The sequence below is a fragment of the Natrix helvetica genome (genome assembly GCF_964273705.1).
Source record: "Natrix helvetica genome assembly, chromosome: W".
Taxonomy (NCBI): domain Eukaryota; kingdom Metazoa; phylum Chordata; class Lepidosauria; order Squamata; family Natricidae; genus Natrix; species Natrix helvetica.
The window spans coordinates 82,117,303-82,139,532 of NC_138555.1; the positions used below are offsets into that span (position 1 = coordinate 82,117,303).

The 22,230-nt window shown below is 46.6% G+C and overlaps 2 protein-coding genes across 2 annotated transcripts in view; one reads left to right on the forward strand and one right to left on the reverse strand.

The window, feature by feature from the left end:
- The window catches only part of PPP1R3E (protein phosphatase 1 regulatory subunit 3E), a 7,474-nt gene extending 5,705 nt beyond the window's left edge, over positions 1–1,769 (reverse strand). The window contains exon 1 of the mRNA XM_081969534.1: positions 632–1,769. Coding sequence (XP_081825660.1) covers positions 632–1,084 — 453 coding nt within the window. The 5' untranslated portion in view covers positions 1,085–1,769. The remainder of the gene's footprint in view (positions 1–631) is intronic.
- A 3,618-nt stretch (positions 1,770–5,387) lies between these two features.
- Positions 5,388–21,931, forward strand: LOC309400721 (polyadenylate-binding protein 2-like). The gene is made up of 7 exons (XM_081969359.1): positions 5,388–5,801; positions 10,368–10,482; positions 13,798–13,865; positions 13,961–14,067; positions 15,617–15,704; positions 17,615–17,769; positions 21,701–21,931. The coding sequence occupies exons 1-7, from the start codon at positions 5,403–5,405 to the stop codon at positions 21,738–21,740; spliced, it is 972 nt and encodes a 323-aa protein (XP_081825485.1). The 5' UTR covers positions 5,388–5,402; the 3' UTR covers positions 21,741–21,931.
- Positions 21,932–22,230: the final 299 nt, after the last annotated feature.

A 22,230-nucleotide genomic window follows, 5' to 3' on the forward strand; every position in this document is an offset into this window, starting at 1 on the left:
GTTCCTTTCTGTTCCATTACTGTTTCTATTCTATTCCTGTTCTTAACCTCTATTCTATTCTATTCTATTCTATTCTATTCTATTCTATTCTGTTCCATTCCGATCCGTTCCATTCCTGTTTCTATTCCATTCCATTCCATTCTATTCTATTCTATTCTATTCTATTCCTGTTCTTAACCTATTCTATTCTCTTCTGTTCCTTTCCGTTCCGTTCCTGTTTTTATTCTATTCTATTCTATTCTGCTCTGTTCCTTTCCGTTCCTGTTTCTATTCTATTCTATTCTATTCTATTCTATTCTATTCTATTCTATTCTTGTTCTTAATCTATTCTGTTCTAAAACGTATCTTGCTTAAAACTGGCTTACGACAGCACCCCCGTGTGGCCACTGGAGGCAGCACTATTTCTGTTGTAAGGAAGACATTGTTGACCTTTCCGAGACCTGGTTAGAAATTGGCCCTGGTCTTGTTTAGTTTTTTCCTCAAGGAAATGAACACCATGTTCTTCTCCTTTTCTAGGGGTAAAGAAAACTCTGAATTGATTGCATGGTTCTAACTTTTATGGAAGGCTCACCCCAACCCATCCCGAGATGCTTTTGGGCAGGACCGAAACACACACACACACCCATGTTACCTTCATTGGTGGGCAGAACGGCAAACACGGCGCGAAGTGGCTGAGCGAGTCGCGCCTCAGCTGATTGTGGACCCTCTCTGGCACCTGCGGGAGGTCGTTGGGCCAGAACTGCCGCACGCTGATCAGCTCCAGGCCCAAGGAGTCGGCGAAGCGCACCCTTTTGCGAGTCCCGGGGCTACGGCTGCGTGATGCTCCTCGAATCCTCCCCTGAGCTGGGGCTGAGCGAGTCCGGCGCCTTCCCCTCCTTTTGGGTCCTCGGAAGAGATGGCGGCGTCTCTGGGTCCTGCTTCGCGGCCTGCCCTCGGACTCAGATTCGGAGCCTTCGGTTCCTGAATCCTCCGCGATGCTCGGACGGGCCGTGCGATAATAGGCCCTCTCGTACAAGCCGGCAATGTAGCTTAAGTTGCGGGGAATGTTGCTGGGGGTCAAAGGGGAAGGCGGAGCGCGGGCCATAGGAGCAAAGTTGCCGACCCCTCTTCCTTACGGCCCAGCTCACTTATTCCTGTCCAATCGATTATGATCATTCAGTGGTGGCAGTGGCTCAGTGGCTAAGATGCTGTCGATCCAAAAGGTCAGCAGTTCAAATCCCTAATGCCGTTTAACGGAGTGAGCTCCCGTGACTTGTCCCAGTTTCTGCCAATCTAGCAGTTAGAAGGCACGCAAAAAATGCAAGTAGGAAAAAAAAGGAAACACCCTTGGTGGGAAGGTAACAGCGTTCCGAGCGCCTTCGGCGTAAATCATGCCGGCCACATAATCACGGAGATGACTTCGGACAGCGCTGGCTCTTTGGCTTTGAAACGGAGATGAGCACCGGCCCCTAGAATCAGGAACGATTAGCACATATGTGCAAGGGGAATCTTTGCCTTTACCTGTAGTCGTGGTTACCTTCAGGGATTACAGTCTTTGATCAGCCCTTCCACGAGACTCATCCTTGCTCTCACGGCCTATATCCTGTCCTATATCTCCTCAAGAGACTTGCCTCTTGATCATTCTCTTGCCCGTCTTCCAATCTTCGGAATGCTGAGATCTCCTCATATCCTGTGACCTCTTCGTATCGCTAATTCTTAAGTCTTCTTGCTGCTGGACAGTCGTTTCTGCTTCTTCACAGAAATTTATGCGGGCCGGGTGGGGAAGCATAAACGCCCTGTTCTCTGCGGTCGGTGATCTCCGTTTCCCCAACTGAATCATCTGCTTGGTTCCTTTCTATGAGGAGAAAAGAAGAAGTGTTCGCCCAAGATTTAGCACTTGTAACGTTAGGGCCGCTCCTTCGGTGAAAATGTCATATGTCTGCCTCATCTCTGCTTTTGGTCCTATTGCACCGTCTGTCTCTTTTTTTGTTATCTATATCTCCTGAGCTTGCTGACATCTCAGGCAGATACTGAGTGTCCAAACACCCTCTCCCTTAGGCTATTGATCCAATAGAGGGAAGGATTTTTGCCTCTTGCCAAGGGCTCCATCGTTCCTTTCTGCCTTCTAGCTGTCACTCACTCCGTCCGACTGGCCTCTCTCTCTCTCTGGCTCCGTCCTTTTATACCTCCACCAAAGCCTGCCTTATCTGTGTTTCCCTTGAGAGCTTGCAAGCGTATGAGCGTTTTTTGGGTCCGGTCCAGCCAAAGGTGATTCAGAATTACTTTTCCCACCAATCTTGGACAGCGTGCCTTCCAGCTTCCGACCGGATCGATGCTCGAGCGAGGAATCTTTGCGAGAAATCCCAGAATTGCACCCAAAACGAGAGATTCGGAAGAGCCGGGGGAAAAAAAAAACCTCTTATGACGAGACTCCCGAAGCTTTTCTATTGCTTCTGGAAAGAGAGAAGCCCAGGTGCCAGGGTACAAAATGTCTGTTTAAAAAAAGAGATGCGTGCCCAGAAATGTTTTCCATGGAGATGAATAATTCAGAGGATCAAATGGAGTTAATGCACTGCCAGAGATATCGAAAGGCGAAAAACGCACCCTCGCTGAGGAAGGGAGGAGACCGCGAATGAGGGGTCATTGACAGGGGGTCAGAAATGGGACCCGGCCCTCAGGCCTCCCTGTTGGCCTGAGGGGTAAAGAAAGCAGAGACACTTTTTGGGCTCCCCAAGATATCTTATTATATAATCCTTGGATGTCAAGAAGAGGTGTTGGCTTGGGTTGGTGAGGATCCTTCACTCGGAAATTCTGTTTACATCTGAATCATCGAAGTTGATTCGTCCGGTTCATGAATAATGAAACTCCATCTTGGATCTGCTGAAATTCCCTTGAGCTCTTTGTCGGGCAGCATAAAAAGGGTTGAGCTATGCAATTAAAACAAATGAGGGGTAGAAGGTTTCTCTTCTCTTCTGATGCAAATTGACCAACTGCCTCAAGTCCGGGCCCCGGTCAAACCAGGAAGTGAAACTTTAGGACAACTTCAGAAAAGATACCTGAATCCAGCTATTTCTTTCCGTTTGTTAAATTCTGGAGAGATGGACAGAGTGCCTTGGCTGTTCTATAATCTATGGTGGTAGCAGCTTTAAGATGGGTGGACTTCAACTCCCAGAATTCCCCATCCTGGCTGAGGAACCAGTTTTAAAATCGGTGGACTTCAACTCCCAGAATTCCCCATGCTGGCTTAAGAACCAGCTTTAAGACTTCAACTCCCAGAATTCCCCATTGTGGCTGCTGTTGGAAGAAAAATCCTGTCCGGTCCCAAGCCGGGAGAAAGACGCTGGAAATAAAATGGAGAAGGTCTCTGTTTATTTGGATGCCAGAAACTTTCGTGACAGCAGCATGTTTTGGGGGTGGTGGATCAAATGGGGTTGGGTGGGTTTTGAAACATTCTTTGGGCCTTTGTGATTGAGATGCCTGTCGATGCGTAAGAATGCGTCCTTTCATATTTTAATAGCTGTTGCCAGATTCCTATGGGGTCACGTAGGGGTCCTGGCTTGGCTCTTGCTGCAAAAGGGGAAATGCAAATCTGAGCTAATCTTGTCAGCTTCACCTTGCCTGATTGTGTTGCTTATCAGGAGTCTCTTTGCCTATGAATAGGTTGTTCCCAGTCTTTCTGAAGAGATACAAAATCTCCATTCCTAAAGACTAGCCTTTTCAATTCTCAGAATTCCCCACCTACACAGGTTCCCCATCTTAAAAGAGGCGACATTTGAACACAAGGCCTCTTCAAGATGGTCCTCGACTTACAACTACAACGGAGCCCAACGAGACCCTTGGTAAGTGAGCTTTGTCCCATTTTATGATCTTTCTTGCCAGGGTTGTTAAAGGGAATCACTGCAGGTATTAGATTAGTAACGCTGTTGTTAAGTGAACCTGGCTTCCTTCCCCAGGGATTTTACTTGTCAGAAGGTCCTCCTTCTCTTCCTTGTTCCTGTTCTTCTTGTTCTCCTCCTCCTCTTCCTTCATGTCCTTCTCTTTCTTCTCTTCCTTATTCTTGTTCTTCTTCTCTTCCTTTTTCATCTCCTTCTCCTTCTCTTCCTTGTTCTCCTCCTCCTTTACTGCTCATGTGATCAAAATTCGGACCCTTGGCAACTGCTTCGTATTTGTGACAGTCGCAGCGTCCCAGGTACAAGCCAAGGCCATGGGGAAGCCAGATTCACTTAACAACCGGGTTCCTAATGCTAACAATCTCACTGATTCATTTAACAACCGTGGCAAGGAAAGTCCCTTATGTTTCACTTAACAACATAAATGTTGGCCTCAGTTTTGGTCATAAGTCGAGGACTACATGCAAATGTGGGTGTTTTTGGGGTGCTTTGCCTGAATTACTTGGTGATCCTGATTTTACTACCTTTTACTGCCATTTTTTTAAGAGAGGGGCTATAAAACCCTGCAAACCGGTTTATAAATCTAAGTTCTATTGGTATTACGACCTATTTCCGCCCCGCAAGCTTCCGAAAGGAAACCGGAAGTTGTGCTGAAGGGTCTATTAAGATTATAACCCTTTGGGCTACGCAAGGGCGGGGCCAAAAGAGCCGTTAAACGTTCTTTCCTTTAGGAGCCAATCAGAAATGACGGCTTTCCCACCTTGGGGGGGAAAAAAACCCTCGACCAATTAGAATAGAAAAAGAGGAACGGTGTTCCGCCCAGTGGACTAGACCGTGTGCACATATTTGCATAAAGTCGCTCACTTATGCAATCTCTGTTTTGGCTGATTGGCTCAAGGCGGGCTGGGAGGCCCAATGAAAACATCAGCGGATAGGATTGACCAATTACTTTTCCGCCAATAAACGACGGCTCTACCTTTTAAAACGAAAACCATGCCAAATGACCAATCACGCATCGAGGATTAAGATTGGCGAGGAAAAGGCGGCCAAAGTCCACCTCCTTTGCTTCTCAACCTTTCTTTCTTTTGCGCCCGTCAATCTTTTCCCACGGGGGGGTGGGGCTTCATAGACTGACACCACCCTCCTCCATTCAGTTCCGTACCCCAAGCCAACAAAGGTCCTGGTGGGGGGTGGGAGAAACCCCCATCGCTCCGTCCCAATCAGCGAGCGGCAACGCTTGGGGGGCGGGCCTTCTCACAAAAAAAAGCGCCCTTCGCCTCTCCAATCCACCATTTTGAAGGCGGGTCCGAACCTTTCCCCAATCGCCGACGGCCGCCTCTTGATTGACGGCCGTGCCGGACCAAACGAGGAGCCCGGGCTGAAGGCGCGAGGCAGAGGCCCAATAGAGAGCGTCGGAGTCGGACCAATCGGAGCGGGCGCGAGACGGGGTAGCCAATCGGAGCGCGGCGAGGGGTCGGCGAGGGCGGGCGGGCAGTGGCGGCGGCGGCGGCGGCGGGAGCAGCGGCGGGCTCTATGGCGTCCGTGAAGGGCACGAGCGGCGGCGGCGGGCGAGGCGCCATCGCGGCCTTGGGGGGCGACGGGGAGCCGGGCGGGGGCCCGGGCGGCGGCTTGCCGTCGCAGTACGGGAACGGGCTGGGGGGAAGCGGCCCCGGGGGGGAGCAGGGCGGGGGGCTCCGCGTGGAGGAGGAGGAGGAGATGGTGATCGAGGCGGCGGGCGACGGCGTCGGCGGGAGCAGAGGCGACGGCGTCGGTGGCGTCGGCCTCAGGGGCGGCCTCTCGTCCTCCTCGCTGCCCTCCCGGGTCGGCCAGGCCGGCGTGGGCGCCCACCACCACCTCCCTCACCCCGAGGAGCTGGAGGAGGAGGCCGGCCTGGGTGAGGGCGATCCCGGAGACTCCGCCATCGAAGACCCGGTGAGCACTTGGGTCGTGGGGGGGGGGGAATCCCTGGGAGGGGAGAAAAAGGGGTCTGGGGGCTTCCTGGGTGGGTGGGTGGACGAGGGGGAAGGGGAGGGAGGGAGGATGGAGGGATGAATGGAGGGGGAAAGGAAAGCATTTTTTTCTCTTTAAAATAAGGAAAGACTAAAGAGGAAGGAAAGAATTTTAAAAAAGGAAAAAATTAGGATGGAAGGAAGGAGGTGGGGATAAGTGGAAGGAAGGAAGGAAGGAAAGAATTTTAAAAATGGGAAAGATTAAAGAAGGAGGGAGGGAAGAAATGGGGATAAATGGAAGGAAGGAGGGGAGGAATTTTAAAAAGAGGAAAGATTAAAGAAGGAGGGAGGGAAGAAATGGGGATAAATGGAAGGAAGGAAAGAATTTTAAAAAGAGGAAAGATTAAAGAAGGAGGGAGGGAAGAAATGGGGATAAATGGAAGGAAGGAAAGAATTTTAAAAAGAGGAAAGACGAGGGAGGGAGGGAGGAAATGGGGATAAGAGGAAGGGAGGAATTTTAAGAAGGAAAAAGTAGGGAGAAAGGAAGAAAGAAGAGAGGAAGGAAAGATGGGGATGAGTGTGGAAGGGAGGAAGGAAATAATTTAAAAAGGGAAAGATTAAGGAGGAAGGAAAGAATTTTTAAAAAGGAAAAAATTAGGAAGGAAGGAAGGAAAGCATTTTAAAAAGAGGAAAGATTAAAGAAGGAGGGAGGGAGGAAATGGGGATAAATGAAAGGAAGGAGGGGAGGAATTTTAAAAAGGAAAGAGGGAGGGAGGGAGGAAATGGAGATAAGAGGAAGGAAAGAATTTTAAGAAGGAAAAAGTAGGGAGAAAGGAAGAAAGAAGGAAAGATGAGGATGAGTGTGGAAGGAAGGAAAGAATTTTAAAAAGGAAAAATTAGGGAGGAAGGGAGGAGGTGGGGATAACTGGAAGGAAGAAAAGGATAAAAAAGGAAAGATTAAAGAGGAAGAAAAGGAGATGGGGATGAGTGGAAGGAAAGAATAAAAAAGGAAAGATTAAAGAGGAAGAAAGGAAGGAGCAGGGATGAGTGGAAGGAAAGAAGGAAAGAATTTTAAAAAGGAAAAATTAGGGAGGAAGGAAGGAGGTGGGGGTAAGTGGAAGGAAGAAAGGAAAGAATTTTAAAAAGAGGAAAGATTAAAGAAGGAGGGAGGAAGGAAATGGGGATAAGAGGAAGGGAGGAATTAAGGAAAAAATAAGGGAGAAAGGAAGAAAAGAGGGGAAGGAAAGATGTGAATGAGTGTGGAAGGGAGGAAGGAAGGAAATAATTAAAGGAAAGATTAAAGAGGAAGGAAGGAGATGGAGATGAATGGAAGGAAGGAAAGAATATTAAAAAGGAAAAATAAGGGAGGGAAGGAGATGGGGATAAGTGGAAGGAAGGAAAGAATAAACAAGGAAAGATTAAAGAGGAAGGAAGGAAGGAAAGAATTTTAAAAAGAGGAAAGTTTAAAGAGGAAGGGGAGAAGGAAGGAGCTGGGGATGAAGAAGGCAAGAATTTTTTTAAAAGGAAAAATTAAAGAGGGAGGAAGAAAAGATAGGGATAAGTGGAAGCGAGGAAGGATGGAATTTTTCAAAAAAAAAGGAAAGATTTAAGGGGGAATGGAAGGAAGGAGATGGTAGTAAGTGTGGAAGGGCGGAAGGAAAATTAAAAGAAGACGGTATGGAAGGAAGGAAAGAATTTTAAAAAATGAGAAAATCTGGAAAAAGGGTGAGCGGTAGGAAGGAAGGAGATGGAATTGAGGAAGGAAAGCATTCAAGAAAGCAAAAATGAAATAGGAAGGGAGGAGATGAGGGAAGAAGAAGAAGGGAGGGAGGAGAGAAGAGGAAAAATTAAAGTACGAGCTTGGAAAGAAGGAAAGGGCGCAGGTGGGAATAGAAGGAAGGAAAGAATTGAAAAAGAAAAAAATAAAATAGGAAGGGAGGAGATGGGAACAAGAGGACGGGAGGAAGGAAATATTTTTTTTTAAAAAAGGAAAGAGGAAGGAAGGAAAGAGATGGGAATAAGTGGAAGGGAAGAAGGAAAGAATTTAAACAAGGAAAAAATGAAAGAGGAAGGAAAGCAGGTGAGATTTTTTTTTTTAAAAAAATCCTCTTCCTCCTTCCTGACCCGGATCTGTCTCCTTCGCCCCCCCCTGCATGCCTGGCTGGAGAACAATAAGAGGGATGGAAACCCCTCTTTTAAAAAATAAAAAAATGCAATTTTTAAAATTTTATTTTTGGGACTAGAGCCCGTTTTTGCTTTAGCGCCAGATCAGAGGAGAAAGCGAATTTTTTTTGGCGCATATTGAAAAAAAGAAAAGAGGGATGGATAGGGAAGGGCGACTGTTTGCTGTGGCGGGAGGGGGGGGAGATGGGATTGAGCCATGAGGCTTAATGGGAGAGGCAGGGGGGGGGGAGAGGATTGAAAAGATTGGTGGGGGTGGGGGGTCTTTTCCACAACACAGATCCTGGAGGGATTGGTGGTAGTGGGGCGTCTGGGAGACACGTGGCTCCTTGGAAAAACGTCCCTAAGCGCTGGATGCGGGATGCTTTGATGGGACGCTGGAGCTGCAGGGCAGGAAGAGCCTCCATTGCGTCTCAGCGTGGGAACAAAGAGCGTTGAGCGGAGGATGGGAGCTTCCCACTAATTGGGCCAATCTGGGGAGAAAGACCCCCTTTCTTTTAAAGGCAGAGGGGGCTTCTGCCATCTGGAACAATGGCTTCGGGGGGGCAGCCCAGATAGAGCCCGGCATTTGTAGGGGATTGTGAAATCTATCTTATCTATCTATCTATCTATCTATCTATCTATCTATCTATCTATCTATCTATCTATCTATCTATCTATCTCTGGTTGTAAATTATATGTATATCTCTATTGGGTTGTAAAATAAAACTATTGGATTGTAAAATCCTATCTATCATCTATCTATCTATCTATCTATCTATCTATCTATCTATCTATCTATCTATCTATCTATCTATCTATCTATCTATCTATCTATCTATCGGATTGTAAAATCTATCTATGTATCTATGTATCTATGTATCTATCTATCTATCTATCTATCTATCTATCATCTATCTATCTATCTATCTATCTATCTATCTATTTATCTATCTATCTGGTTGTAAAATCTACCTATCAATCTATCGCTCTATCGATTGGATTGTAAAATAAATCTATCTGGAGGTTAGAAAACTTGCACCATTTAATGGAAGGGAAACGATGCTTCTTGGCGTTGGGCATGAAATGCGGGTTGTTAGGGCCACTCCAGTGGGGTTGCTCTGTTTCAAATGGAAAAGGAGTGGGGGGGAAAGAAATGGGACCCAAGAGGGAAAAATCAGGAGGCACAGGGGTTGGGTGGGATGCTATTGGGAATGGGATACAGGTAAATCATGACCCCGACATTCGGTTGCGAAGCAAGAGGTTGGCGGAGTGAATTTGGCCTCTCTTTACGACCCTTTCTGGCCACGGCAGGAGTTAAGCGACTCATCGCGGAGGTTGTGGCATTAGTAAAACAGTTGTTAAGCAAATCTGGATTCCCCCTTGACTTTTGCTTGTCCGAAGGTCGCAAAAGGGGGAATTGTGTGATCCCCAAGACACAGCAACGGGTCATAAATACCGTCGTAGTCAGTTTTCCAAGCACCTGAATTTTGATCACGTGACTGTGGGGATGCCACAGCAGTCGTAAGTGTGAAAAACGGTCATAAGTCGCTTCTCTTTTCAGCACCGTCGTAACTCCAAACGGTCACAGCGAACTGTTGCAAGTCGAGAGACTTAACTGTATTGCCCACGATTGGATCCTAATTGGCCATGCAGTTAGTCCTTGATTTATAACCACCATTGGGATCCAGAATTCCCGTTGCGAAGCGAGATAGCTGTTTGCCTCTGTTTTACAACCGACCTTCCCACAGTTGTTAAGGGAATCACAGAGTCGTTAAACGAATCCGGCTTCCTCCCATTGACTTTGCTACTTGGAAGCTGTCCCAAAAGGTCACACATGGTGTGATTGCGTGACCCCAGGGCAGCGTAACAATTGTAAATATGTGCTGGCTGCCCAAGATTTTGGTCACTGTGGACGTAATCGTGAGGACCGGGTGTAACTCATTTTTTTTCAGTGGCGTTACAATAACAAATGTCACTAAACGAATAATTGTATGTCAAGGACTACCTGTGGTTTCGTTGTAGAATGGATGCAGGCTTTCCTCGACTTACAACCCTTACTTCAGTGACCATTCAAAGTTATGACGGCAGTGAAAAAAGTGACTTGCAACCATTTTTCACCATTCCAGCAGCCTCGTGATCAAAACTTGGCCATTAACTCGCATTTAGGACAGGCCTGACATCCCGCGCGATCCCCCTTTGCGACCGTCTGTGACGAGCAAATGGGGAAAAACAGATTCACGAAACCAGCCAAAACCAGAAATGTTTAGGCTCTGGTGTCGTAAGTCGAGGGCTACCTAGACTTCTTTCAGAAGGAGCCTTTGGGTGGGAAACAATTTGGAAAGGACCGTTTTATTTGGCTCACGGCGGCTCGCCCATTTCTCCCCAGGAGCTGGAGGCCATTAAAGCCAGGGTACGAGAGATGGAGGAAGAAGCCGAGAAGTTGAAAGAGTTGCAAAATGAAGTTGAGAAGCAGATGAATATGAGCCCCCCACCCGGCAACGGTGAGTCAGCCCCCCTCCCCCCCATTTTCCTGGAAATTCTGAATTTTAGCCACCCTCTCAATCAGGAGAACCATTTAATTATTAACTTTTACCTTTATTTCGATTTTTATACCGCCCCCTCTCCCCAAAGGGACTCGGGGCGGTGTACAGTCAAATGAAATAGATAAAATAGACTGCAAACATAAAAACATAGAAGAGGAGGCAATACAACACTGTACAGGTAAAGCAGATAAAAACAGTATATAAACAATCTTAAAAAATACCCAATTAAAATTACCCAATTAAAATATATCTGCCAAGAGGTATGATGAGGTTATGAATGGTCCAGGCCGGCTAAACGGAACAGGTGAGTCTTCAGTTTTCGTCAAAAGGAGAGAAAGTCGGTGGTGGTTCTGATATCGGGGGGGGGGAGGTCATTCCAGAGGGTTGGGCCCATCACAGAGAAGGCTCTACTCCTAGGTGCCGCCCGTTGGCACTGCCTAGTGGACGGCACCCGGAGGAGCCCCTCCCTGTGAGAGCGAATCGGTCGCAGGGAAGTGTGTGGTAGGATGCGATCCCGCAAGTACCTAGTACCTATAATTAAGGATTATAGATGCACACACACACAGTGTCATATAGGGGTGTGAGTTTGCGTTTATATCCATGAGTATAGATGATGACGGCCTCTTTGGTCTAGTGCAGGGATTGGCGATCTGCGGCTCCGGAGCCGCATGTGGCTCTTTCATCCCTCTGCTGCAGCTCCCTGTCGCTGGTCAGCTCCACAATCGATAGGGCTTTCGGTTAGGACAGGTCGAGGAAAAAGGACGCTGCGCTAGGAGGAGACTCTATGGTGGGGTCAGCTCCAGAACGGGGAGCTTCCGATTAGGGCCTTTGTGGCCCTTGAGTGTTTAAGGTTACCTGTCTTTGTGCACAGGGTGTACGGAAATTCCCATCATATAGGCCAATCACAATATGTTGTGTTTTTTTTGTCTCAAAGAAAAAAAGTGCCGTATTTTTCAGAGTATAAGACGCAGCTTTCCCCCCCCCCAAAAAAAGAGCATGGGAATGGTGCGTTTTATACACCGAATAGACCGTATTTTTGGCATATAAGACGCACCGGAGTATAAGACGCACCAAGGTTTTGAAGAGGCAGATTTTTTAAAAAAGTTTTTGCACTCTGCAAACCTCCCCAAAATGGCAAGTTTTTTTGTGAAAATGGGCCCATTTTTTTCCCAAAAAAAAGAGAGGCATGAATAGCCTTTAGGGGGCTTGTAGAGTGCTCCTGGGGGGGGGCACCCAAAACAAGCAGAAAAGGGCCCGTTTTTTGCAAAAAATTGGCCCGTTTTTTGTCAAAAAAAAAATGTCATGCATAGCCTTTAGGAAGCTTATAGAGTACTCCGGGAGGCTGAGGGGAAGGGGGCAAAATTGAGCCCAAAATGGCCCCGTTTTTCACTCATTTCTGGCCTCCCCAGCCCCCAGAAGTTCTCTGAAAGCCTTCTACATTTTGGTGAAGGGGATGGGGTTTCGGGAGGCACAAAATGCTGTATTCAGTGTATAAGACGCACCCAGATTTTTCAGCCTCTTTTTTTTTGAGGGGGGAAAAAGGTGCGTCTTATTCTCCGGGAAATACGGTAGCCATTTTTTTTACCTCCGGAAGCCTCACAAAAACCGAGGGTTTTTTGCCTTCCCCCAGCCACTCTGCAGGCTTCAGGAAGGCTAATTGGGGGAGAAACGGGGAGGGGGGAGGTACGAAGACTCCTATTTTTGCGAAAAGTGGCCCATTTTCCACAAAAACGGGGGCATTTTTGCCATCCCCCCAGCCCTGCTGAAGCCTGCGGAGTGCTTCTGGGGGCCAGGGAGGACAAAAATCTTTTTTTCCCACCTTACTTCGAAAGCTAGGTGCGTCTTATACACCGGTGGGTCTTAATAGTCCGAAAAATACGGCAGTTGTGCTTTTAGAAATGTTCACAGGTCATATATTTTGACCCAGCGTTAAGGAAGTGGTTTAGAAGGAAATGGCAACCATTCAAATACTTCCTATAAGTATATAGTCAAATAAGTTATGGGGCCTCTGTTCTGGTACACCCTGTGCCTATCTATCAGTGGGTCTTGTGCTTCTGTGTTTGCTTATGTGTATGTGTGTATATATATGTATATGTATATATATATATGTATATGTATGTACGTATATGTCTGTATATATATATATATTTATATGCCTATATATATATATATATATATATATATATATATATATATATATATATATATATATATATATATATATATATATATATATATATATATATATATGTTGTATTTGTACTGATAAATATATATATATTTACATTGCAATACATATATATATATATGTATTGCAATGCAATGCAATGCAATGCAATACAATACAATAGCAGAGTTGGAAGGGACCTTGAAGGTCTTCTAGTCCAACCCCCTGCCTAGGCAGGAAACCCTATACCGTTCCAGACAAATGGCTATCCAACATCTTCTTAAAGACTTCCAGTGTTGGGGCATTCACAACTTCTGGAGGCAACTTCTGTTCCCCTGATGAATTGTTCTAACTGTCAGGAAATTTCTCCTCAGTTCTAAGTTGCTTCTCTCCTTGATTAGTTTCCACCCATTGCTTCTTGTTCTACCCTCAGGTGCCTTGGAGAATAGTTTGACTCCCTCTTCTTTGTGGCAACCCCTGAGATATTGGGAGATGCTATCATGTCTCCCCTGGTCCTTCTTTTCATTCAACTAGGCATCCCCAGTTCCTGCAACCGTTCTTCCTATGTTTTAGCCTCCTGTCCCCTAATCCTCTTGGTTGCTCTTCTCTGCACTCCATGGAGATTCCTCAAGTCACCCAGGTCGTGCTTTTCCCAAGAGGCCACTGGACTTTTCTGGTGTTTCTTTGAAGGCATCTCCTTCCCTTCTCCCCAAAAGAAGCTTCTTCGGCTCTGATTGGATGGTGGAGGAAGGGAAGGATTTACAGCTGATCCTTTTCATTTGCATCCTTTTAGCCAATCGTTAAAGCCACCTGGAGGTTTTATCTACCGTGTTTCCCTGAAAGTAAGACAGGATCTTATTTTCTTTTGACCCCCCCCCCTCCAATCAGAGCTGAAGAAGCTTCTTGGAGGAGAAGCAAAAGATCTTTGAAGAAAAGCCAGAAAGACCAGCCGCCTCTTGGGGAAAGCATCTTTGGGTATAGGCTGGAGGACTGAGAATCTCCATAGACATTTTCCCTTCCACCTTATTTAATCATTCTCTCTCTCGTTTTCTCTCTCTCTCTCTCTCTCTCTCTCTCTCTCTCTCTCTCTCTCTCTCTCTCTCTAGCTGGCCCGGTCATCATGTCTTTAGAAGAAAAGATGGAAGCCGATGCCAGATCGATATACGTAGGAAATGTGAGTTTCCCCCTTCCCCCCCTCTTAGCTTTCTTCCAAGCGAGGACAAAACCAGCAGGGTCACCTCCTGAACTGGGACCCGTCTTCCATTTCAGGTAGATTACGGGGCAACGGCAGAAGAGTTGGAAGCCCACTTCCACGGCTGTGGTTCCGTCAACCGTGTGACCATCCTGTGCGACAAATACACGGGCCATCCCAAGGGGTGAGTTGAGTTTTTCGTATGTGTGTGTGTGTGTGAGAGAGAGAGAGAGAGAGGGAGAGAGAGAGAAATGGATGCAGAAGCCAGCTGCCAGAAAGTGGAATTCTTTTAATGTAGGAAGGCAAGAAGCAAAAAAGTGACACAGCTTTAGTATTCTTGGCTTTCAAGCAGATTTCCCCTTAATTCCCCTTCGAAGCTCCTGCAGATTGATGGGTTTCTGATTGCCCTGGATATTGTGGCCCCAGCTGAGCTGGCGGCAGATTCCGACAGTGAGGAGGTTGGGGAGGAACCTGGGCCAGTCCTGGAGTCTGGGGAAGGCTCTGATGAGGGCTCTGTGTCAGAGGCAGAAAGAGGGCCAGGGCCGTCTGACAGTTATCAGCTGCTTTCGGAGTCAGACATCAGTGAGGCAGACGAGCAGCTGGAGCCTGTTCTCAGTGTGCGTATGCCAGAGTTGCCAGAAGAAAAGAACAGCTAAGAAATCAGGGTTGACTTGGGAGTAAGGCCACAGGTGGACAATGAAAAGCCTCTCCCCCAGGAAATAAAAGAGGGAGCGCCAGGGGAGTGGAGTTTGCAGGAGGCCATTAGTTCGCTTCATTGGTTCGGGACTCTCCCGAGACTCCTGGCCAAGTTTTGCAGAGATCGGCCTGGCAGCTCTCCAAGCCAGATAAGGTCTGTGACTGTAAATCCTCCCTCGAAAGACTTGGCTGGATGGGAATGAGCAGAATTCACGATCAATAAAAGGTTTTTTTTTTTGTCGGGACAAGGAGTTTGCTTCATGCTCTTGTGAAGCCTCGGTCAGAACATTGGGTTTTGTTTTACTGGTCCCAGGACTTTTTCCCCCCCCCCTGTCCTTGGGGTGTAATTCTGTCAGGGTCAGGAAAAAGGGAGTTTCGGTTTACCTTGGCGAGTTTGTTTTTAGCCTGATTCCCCTTATCTTAATGGCTCTACTTAAGTGTTTCTGTGGTCAGCTTTGTTACTTTTGTAACAGCCTTTAGCAGGGCTGCTCTGAGTTTTCCTTTCAGCTGATGCTTCTTGGTTTTCTTAAAGGGGAAGGGCTGGCTTAAGTCTTTTGGCCACGGCTTTCGTGGTTGCTGGCACTGTCCTTTGGGGTGCACTTCCCACAGTTGGTACCTAGGTAGGCCTCCACCCTTTTGTTTAGTGACCGTTTGAAGATACAACGGCGCTCACAAAAAGGGAACGCGTCACCGTTTTCACACTGAAAGACCATTGCGGGCATCCCTGGGGTCACGGAAATCCAAAATTTGGACGCTTGGCAACTGTGTTTATATGACGGTTGTCGTATCCTGGTGTGTGTTTGTCCTGTGATTTCCTTTTGCGACCGTCTACCAAACGGGGGAGCCAGCTTTGCGTCACAGCCGTGGCGAGCAAGGTCGTAAAACGGGGGCAAAGCTTGCTTGAGCAACTGCCTGGCTTAGCGACTGACATTTGGGGCCCGGTTGCGGTCGTAGGTCGAGGACTGCCTGCAAGTGAGCCTCCCGCGGAACGGTAATGAAACGGTCTAATCCGTTTTTCTTCTGCCCGTTTTCTCAAGGTTTGCCTACATTGAATTTTCCGACAAGGAGTCGGTGCGGACTTCCTTGGCGTTAGACGAGTCCCTCTTCAGGGGGAGACAGATCAAGGTGCGTATGCCCTTTACACACTCTGCGCCCGATTCCTGAAGAGTAACTAAATAGTGCAGCCAACCTATGGCACGAAGAGCCCTCTGTGGGCACATACACCGTTGCCAGCTACTCTTCCAGGTCCCGTTGCGCACATCCGCGCCAGCCAGCTGGTGTCTGTCTGTCTTTCTTTCTCTGTCTCTCTCTCCCTCCCTCTCTCTCTTTCCTTTTATTTCGCTTATTATCTGTGCCTCTTGCTCTCCCTTGTTCTCATTGTCAGGAAATTTCTCCTTACTTCTAGGTTGCTTCTCTTCTTGATGAGTTTCCATCCATTGCTCCTTGTTCTGCTTGTATCTCAGTAGCTGATATTTCTTCCTTAAATCAATCTCTCTCTCTCTCTCTCTCTCTCTCTCTCTCTCTCTCTCTCTCCCTCTTTCCATCTTTCCCTCGTTCTCCTTTGTTCTCACTGTCAGGAAATTTCTCCTTAGTTCTAGGTTGCTTCTCTCCTTGATGAGTTTCCATCCATTGCTTCTTGTTCTGCTTGTATCTCAGTAGCTGATATTTCTTCTTTAAATCTCTCTCTCTCTCTCTCTCTCTCTCCCCCCCTCTCTCATTCTTTCTCTCTTGTTCTCATTGACGGGAAATCTCTCCTTGGTTCTAGGTTGCATCTCTCCTCGATCAGTTTCCATCCATTGTTTCTTGTTCTGCTTGTATCTCAGTAGCTGATATTTCTTCTTTAGATTTCATCCTCCCCCCCCCCCCCCACAAACACACCCTTCCTTGTGAGAATGGATGGAAAGTTACCCTTTTATAAAATATATCTGAAGAATCATAACATACTTTTTAAGTCGATGACTCTTACTCGCAAGCCTCAGCCGCAAGGCCAAATAAAAACCACACATGATAAAGGGCTAGTCCCTATGAGTGTCAGCGCGGTCTGAATATTCAAGGAAAAAAGCCCACGTGCAGGACAAATTGCAAAAGACCAGATAAGGTGGATCCTGTTGTGGCTAGGCAAAGGGGTAATCCACGTTGGTCACGAACACAGAATGTAAGGGATCTTAGGCGGGACGTACCATATTTTTCGGAGTATAAGATGCACCTTCCCCCCCCCAAAAAAAGACAATGAAAATCTGGGTGCATCTTATACGCTGAATGCAGCATTTTTGGCCTCCTGAAACCCCACCCCTTTCATAAAAATGGATGTTCAGATGGTTTGGGAGGCCTGCAAAATGCCCCCAGCCCCCAAAAGCCTACGCACACCCTGTTTAATGGGTTATTTTTTGCTCAGGAGCACTCTACAAGCCTCCTGAAGCCTATGCATGCCCTGTTTATTTGGAAAAACGGGTCGTTTTTTGCCCCCAGCTCCCCAGGAGCACTGTACAAGCCTCCCAAAGCCTATGAATGCCCTGATTTTTTGGAAAAACGGGTCATTTCTTGCCCCCAGCTGCCCAGGAGCACTCTACAAGCCTCCCAAAGCCTATGCATGCCCTATTTTTTTGCAAAGAAACGGGCCCGTTTTCACAAAAAATGAGGTGTGCAGAAGGGTTAGGGAGGACTGCAGAGTGCAAAAACTGTTTTTTTTAAAAATTACCTTTTCAAAATCTTGGTGCGTCTTATACTCCCCGGTGCGTCTTATAGTCTGAAAAAATAGGGTACATTGGGTGGAGCGGGTATTTTGTGGAAATGTATCAACGCCTTGCGTGAAACTCAAAAGCGCGGGCTTCACAATCGCAATCCAACTTGGGAAGGGAGTGCAGGGAGGCCTCCCTTTGCAAAAGGGGATTGAATAAACCTTCTTTGTTAATTCAACAATCATTCGACAGCGTTGTCTGTCGAATTAGGGAGTGTCGGTTTTGGATGTTTTAAAACTCTCACACCCTTGACTTGCACGATTCTCTTCCGTTTTTAAATTATTATTTTTTTATTAGGTGATTCCCAAACGGACCAACCGGCCAGGGATCAGCACCACAGACAGAGGCTTCCCCAGAACCCGGTACCGAGGGCGAGGCTCCGGCTACAGTAGTTCGAGGGCCCGTTTCTACAGTGGCTTCAGCAGCAGGCCGCCCCGAGGGCGTGCTTACAGGTCTGACCCTTAAAAAGGGATCGGCAGGTTGGGAGGGAAAGTGGGGGGGGGGGGCTGGTGTCGATTCACGGTAGGTGGTCAGGTTGACACTTGCAAACGGCTAGGTAACAATCCCAGGCTTAAAACGCCCGGCTTCACTTCATTCATCACATGAAACAGACCCAGGAAAGGGCTCCTGCAAGCAGGGTGGATTTGATTTACCGTATTTTTCGGAGTATAAGACGCTCCGGAGTATAAGATGCACCTAGCTTTTGAGGAGGAAAAGGGGGGGGGGAAATCTGCCTCTGGGCAATTTGCCTTCTTGCAGCAAACTGCCAGTTTCAGTTTCCATTTCAGCACAGCTGTCAAGGTTCCAAATAGCATCCCAAAATCAGAGTCCAAGGCAAAGTATTGCTCAAAGTTCCGAATTTATGACACATCTGGGAAAACCCGAATCTTGAGAGCTTCCCGGTTTTCCCCACCCGGTTGAAAGTTCAAGATCTTGCCCCCACACTCACAAGTCCATCACACGGTCCAATCTTCCAATGCCAGTCAGGTCCAGAGGTGCAGCGACAAAGGATGACCTTGGCTTTCTAGAAAGGAATTTTGTTTTGACTACATACCATCTAACTCCGTACAATCCCCCCTCCCATTTTCCCACAATAGAAAATGCATTGTAGAGTAATAGAAAGAGTGGCAGGCCCTAAGATCCACAAGAAAAGATGGCTTGCAGGCCTGACAACAGCCTGATTAGAACAAGAAAAAAAATTGGCCTTTGCCCCCTTCAATTTCAGCACAGCCTGATTAGCACAAGCAGCTGATTGTCGGTTGGATTGGACTGAGTTTGTTTCAGGCTGTAGGGATTGCCATAGCCTATTTCCGCCTCCACGCACCCCATTTCCCGCCCATTCTGGGCGGCGGGGATCAGAATCAGTGGAAAATGGGGCACGCAGAGGCCGAAAATGGGATGCGGAAGCTGAAAATGGGGCGCACGGAGGCAGCAATAGGCAATGGCCATCCCTGCAGCCTGAAACAGCTGATGGTCAGGAGGCTGATCCAACCAATCAGCTGTTTGGGCTGATCAAGCTGTGCTGAAACTGAAAGAGGTTGTTTGCTGTTTGCTGCAAGGAGGCAGATTGCTGGGAGGAAGAAGCCAAAGGGTGGGGGCTGGAGGGTGGCCGGACTACTTTCGATGTATAAGACACACTCAAAGTTTCACCCTCTTTTTTGGGGGAGGGGGGATTGCGTCTTATTCTCCCAAAAATACAGTAAATCAAGTCAATTGAAATCATGATTGAAAACACTAGTAAAAGGCTTGATTTAAAATCGACTCGACTTAAATCATGATTTTTAAAGAGCAACTGTCATCTCTGACCTACAGCGGCTCCTCCTCTGACCCGCTGCGGACTCGTCAACAGTCCCAATATCGCAAAGTAGACAGCCACTTAACCAAGTTCCAGTTCAAGCTGAATCAATTAAATTATGAATGTATCTTACGTAGAAAACTATCTTGAGACAGATTTTTTTTAAAATCCAGAAGCATTTTATTAAAATAAATTGGATTTTTGTTAAAAAAACAAAACAGATTTAAATTTTTTAAAAATCCTATTTTTCTTTTTAAAAAATCATTGATTTTTATTCACCCTGCACGCAAGCCAGAGCAGTTGATTTTGGATAAAAACACACACACACACACACAAAGTTTGAAAGCCGATTCGACTCCGATCCGAGGATTTGTCCATTTTCCTGAGCTCTCCAATCGACTGGCCTTCCTCGACGTACGACCACCGTCACGGCCCAAATGTGCGTCGCAGCGTGAGACGTCTGACCCCTTTTGAGTCCCAAAATGTCTGTTGCTAAGTGAGACAGTGGTTAAGTTGAGTCCCGCCCCATTTTACGACTTGTTGGGCTTGTTAAGGGAATCACTGCAGCTGTCAAATAAGTCACACCGTTGTTAAGTGAATCCAACTCCCTGTCCGAACGTTGCTTGTCCGAAGGTCGCAGAAAGGGGATCGCGGGACTCCGGGACACTGCAAACTGTCACAAAGGCGAATCAATTGTCAAGCGTCAGAATGTCAATCGTGACACTGGGCAGGCTGCGACGGTCATAAGTGTGAAAAACGGTCCTATGTCATTTTAGCCAGTGCCGTTGTAACTTTGAGCGGTCATTAAGTAAACTGTTGTAAGTCAAGGATTGTCTCTTGTCAGGTCCAAGTGGCCCCCGACTTACAATGGTTCATTTAACGACAGCTCGAAGTTACCACGCCACTGAAAAAAATGGGACTTAGGGCTGTTTTTCTCACTTGTGACCGTTCTCCACACTGACCATTGCAGCATCCCCCAAAATTCAGATGCTTGGCAACTGACTCACACTTACGACGGTTGCAGCATCCCGGGGTCACAGAACTTTTTTTTTTTGTAAAAGTTATTTATTTTTCAGTTTTAAAATACATACATTCCATCTTTCCTTAAGCAGTGTGTCGCCTGGGCACAGATATCTGCAACGCTCTTCCATAAATTATAATATAATTACTGTGTTTTTCGGAGTATAAGACGCACCAAGGTTTTGAAGAGGCTTTTTTTTTTAAAGTAGGTAGGCAGATAGAGGGATAGAGAGGGAGAGCAAGAGAGAGAAATACAGTAGGTAGGTAGGGAGAGAGTAATTAAGTAGGTACGTAGATAAAGGGATAAATAAAGAGAGAGAAAGAGAGATGAGAGTGTGTGTAGGTAGGGGCATAGAGAGAAATAGAAAGAGAGAAGTAGGGAGGGAGAGGGAGAGAGTAAGTAGGTTGTAGGTTGAAGGATAGAGGGAAATAGAGAGAGAGAAATACAGTAGATAGGTAGGGAGAGAGAGGGTAGGTAGGTAGGTAGGGAGAGGGATAGAAAGAGAGAGAGAAATACAGTAGGTAGGTGTTTCTGCTGGCAACAGCACTTGATCAACGTAATTCTCTTCAGTTAAAGAGCTTTCCAAAAGGAAAAAAAAAGTTTTTGCACTCTGCAAACCTTCCAAAAACGGGCCGTTTTTCATGAAAACGGGTCTGTTTCCCCCCCCCCAAAAAAACGGCCCATTTTTTGTCAAAAGAATTGCATGCCTAGCCTTATGGAGGCTTATAGAGTGTTGCTGGGGGTTGGGGGGGGGGGCAAAAAACGGCCGGTTTTTCGACCATTTCTGCCCTCCCTAGCCCCCAGGAGCTCTCTGAAAGCCTCCATAAGGCTCTGCATGGCCATTTTGGTGAAGGGGCAAGGCTTTGGGAGGCAAAAAATGCTGTATTCGGTGTATAAGACGCACCCATATTTTTAGCCTCTTTTTTTTTTTGAGAAAAAAGGTGCGTCTTATATTCCGAAAAATACGGTATTCTCTTTATTATAAGTTTCAGGTGATATCCCCAACAAAAATATATCTGGTTTTAACTCAATGCGCTGTTTTATCACGCCGCCTTTTGATGAGCAAAATCAACAGGACAGTCCTCACTTAAACCGTGTTGCTAGCTTAAAGAACTGCAGAGGTACACTTAACGGCCGTGGCGAGAAGAGTCGTAAAATGGAGCAAAGGTCTTTTTTAACCCACGTCTCGCTTAGCGACAGGAAATTTTGGGCTCCCTTTGCAGCCGGCCGTTGAGGACCACTCACCCTGATAAAACTCCTCAAATCAATTTTTTTTTCAGAAACCTCGGAGCGTCGAAATGTCGTGTTTTTGACCTCTTTGAATTGAAAAGTCGATTAAAGTTTCAAATTAGCTTCAGGATGTCAGAACCCAAAGCAAAAAAAATTTTTTTTTCAAGTGATAAAAGTCGTAGTGACGGAGTTCATCGCCAAAATTCGCAGCCTTTTTTGTGGGGGAAGATGTTGAATTTTTCTCACATTTTTTTTTTAAAAAAAACCCATTTTCTGTAGTTTTTATAAAAGAAAATATACCTCTTTTTATTAACCTGTTTCCTTCTTCTCTTCGCAGGGGCCGGGCCAGATCGACCTCATGGTATTCCCCTTACTAAAAACAAAACAAAAACACACACAAAAAAATGGTTTTTTAGGAAGGAGGAAAAAAAAAAAGAAAAAAAATGAAGATTGTTACCATGATGGAAAAAAAAAATTATATATATATACATATATATATACTGTCGGGGGGAGGAGGATGTTTCTAAACTCTGTGCAGAGAAAAAGATGGAGGGAGGGGAGAAAGAAAGAAAGAAAAAGAAAAAAAATTGTGGGGCAGCTGAGCTTTTGTTAAAACACTTGGTAGTATTGTCGAGAGAGTGAAGTTTCCCTCTCCGACCTTCCTTCCCTATGGCAGATTTTTTTGGGGGGTGGGGAATTCTTCCTCTGTGTTTTTAGGAGTGGGTTGGGGGCAATGCCGGGGAGGGCGTCCCATCCCCTCCAAAATTCTGTGATTCTTTTCTTTCTCTTTCGCTGCTCCATTGTGTGTCTCTCGTTTGCGCATTTATTTCCCTGCTTGATTCCCACTGCCTTTTCATTGCTTTGCCC

Excerpts from the sequence above, each read along its gene's own strand:
- LOC309400721 (XM_081969359.1), top strand. The coding sequence starts at position 5,403 with ATGGCGTCCGTGAAGGGCACGAGCGGCGGCGGCGGGCGAGGCGCCATC. Across the intron at positions 5,802-10,367 it reads ACTCCGCCATCGAAGACCCG|GAGCTGGAGGCCATTAAAGC; the intron begins GTGAGCACTTGG and ends ATTTCTCCCCAG. Across the intron at positions 14,068-15,616 it reads TACACGGGCCATCCCAAGGG|GTTTGCCTACATTGAATTTT; the intron begins GTGAGTTGAGTT and ends CGTTTTCTCAAG.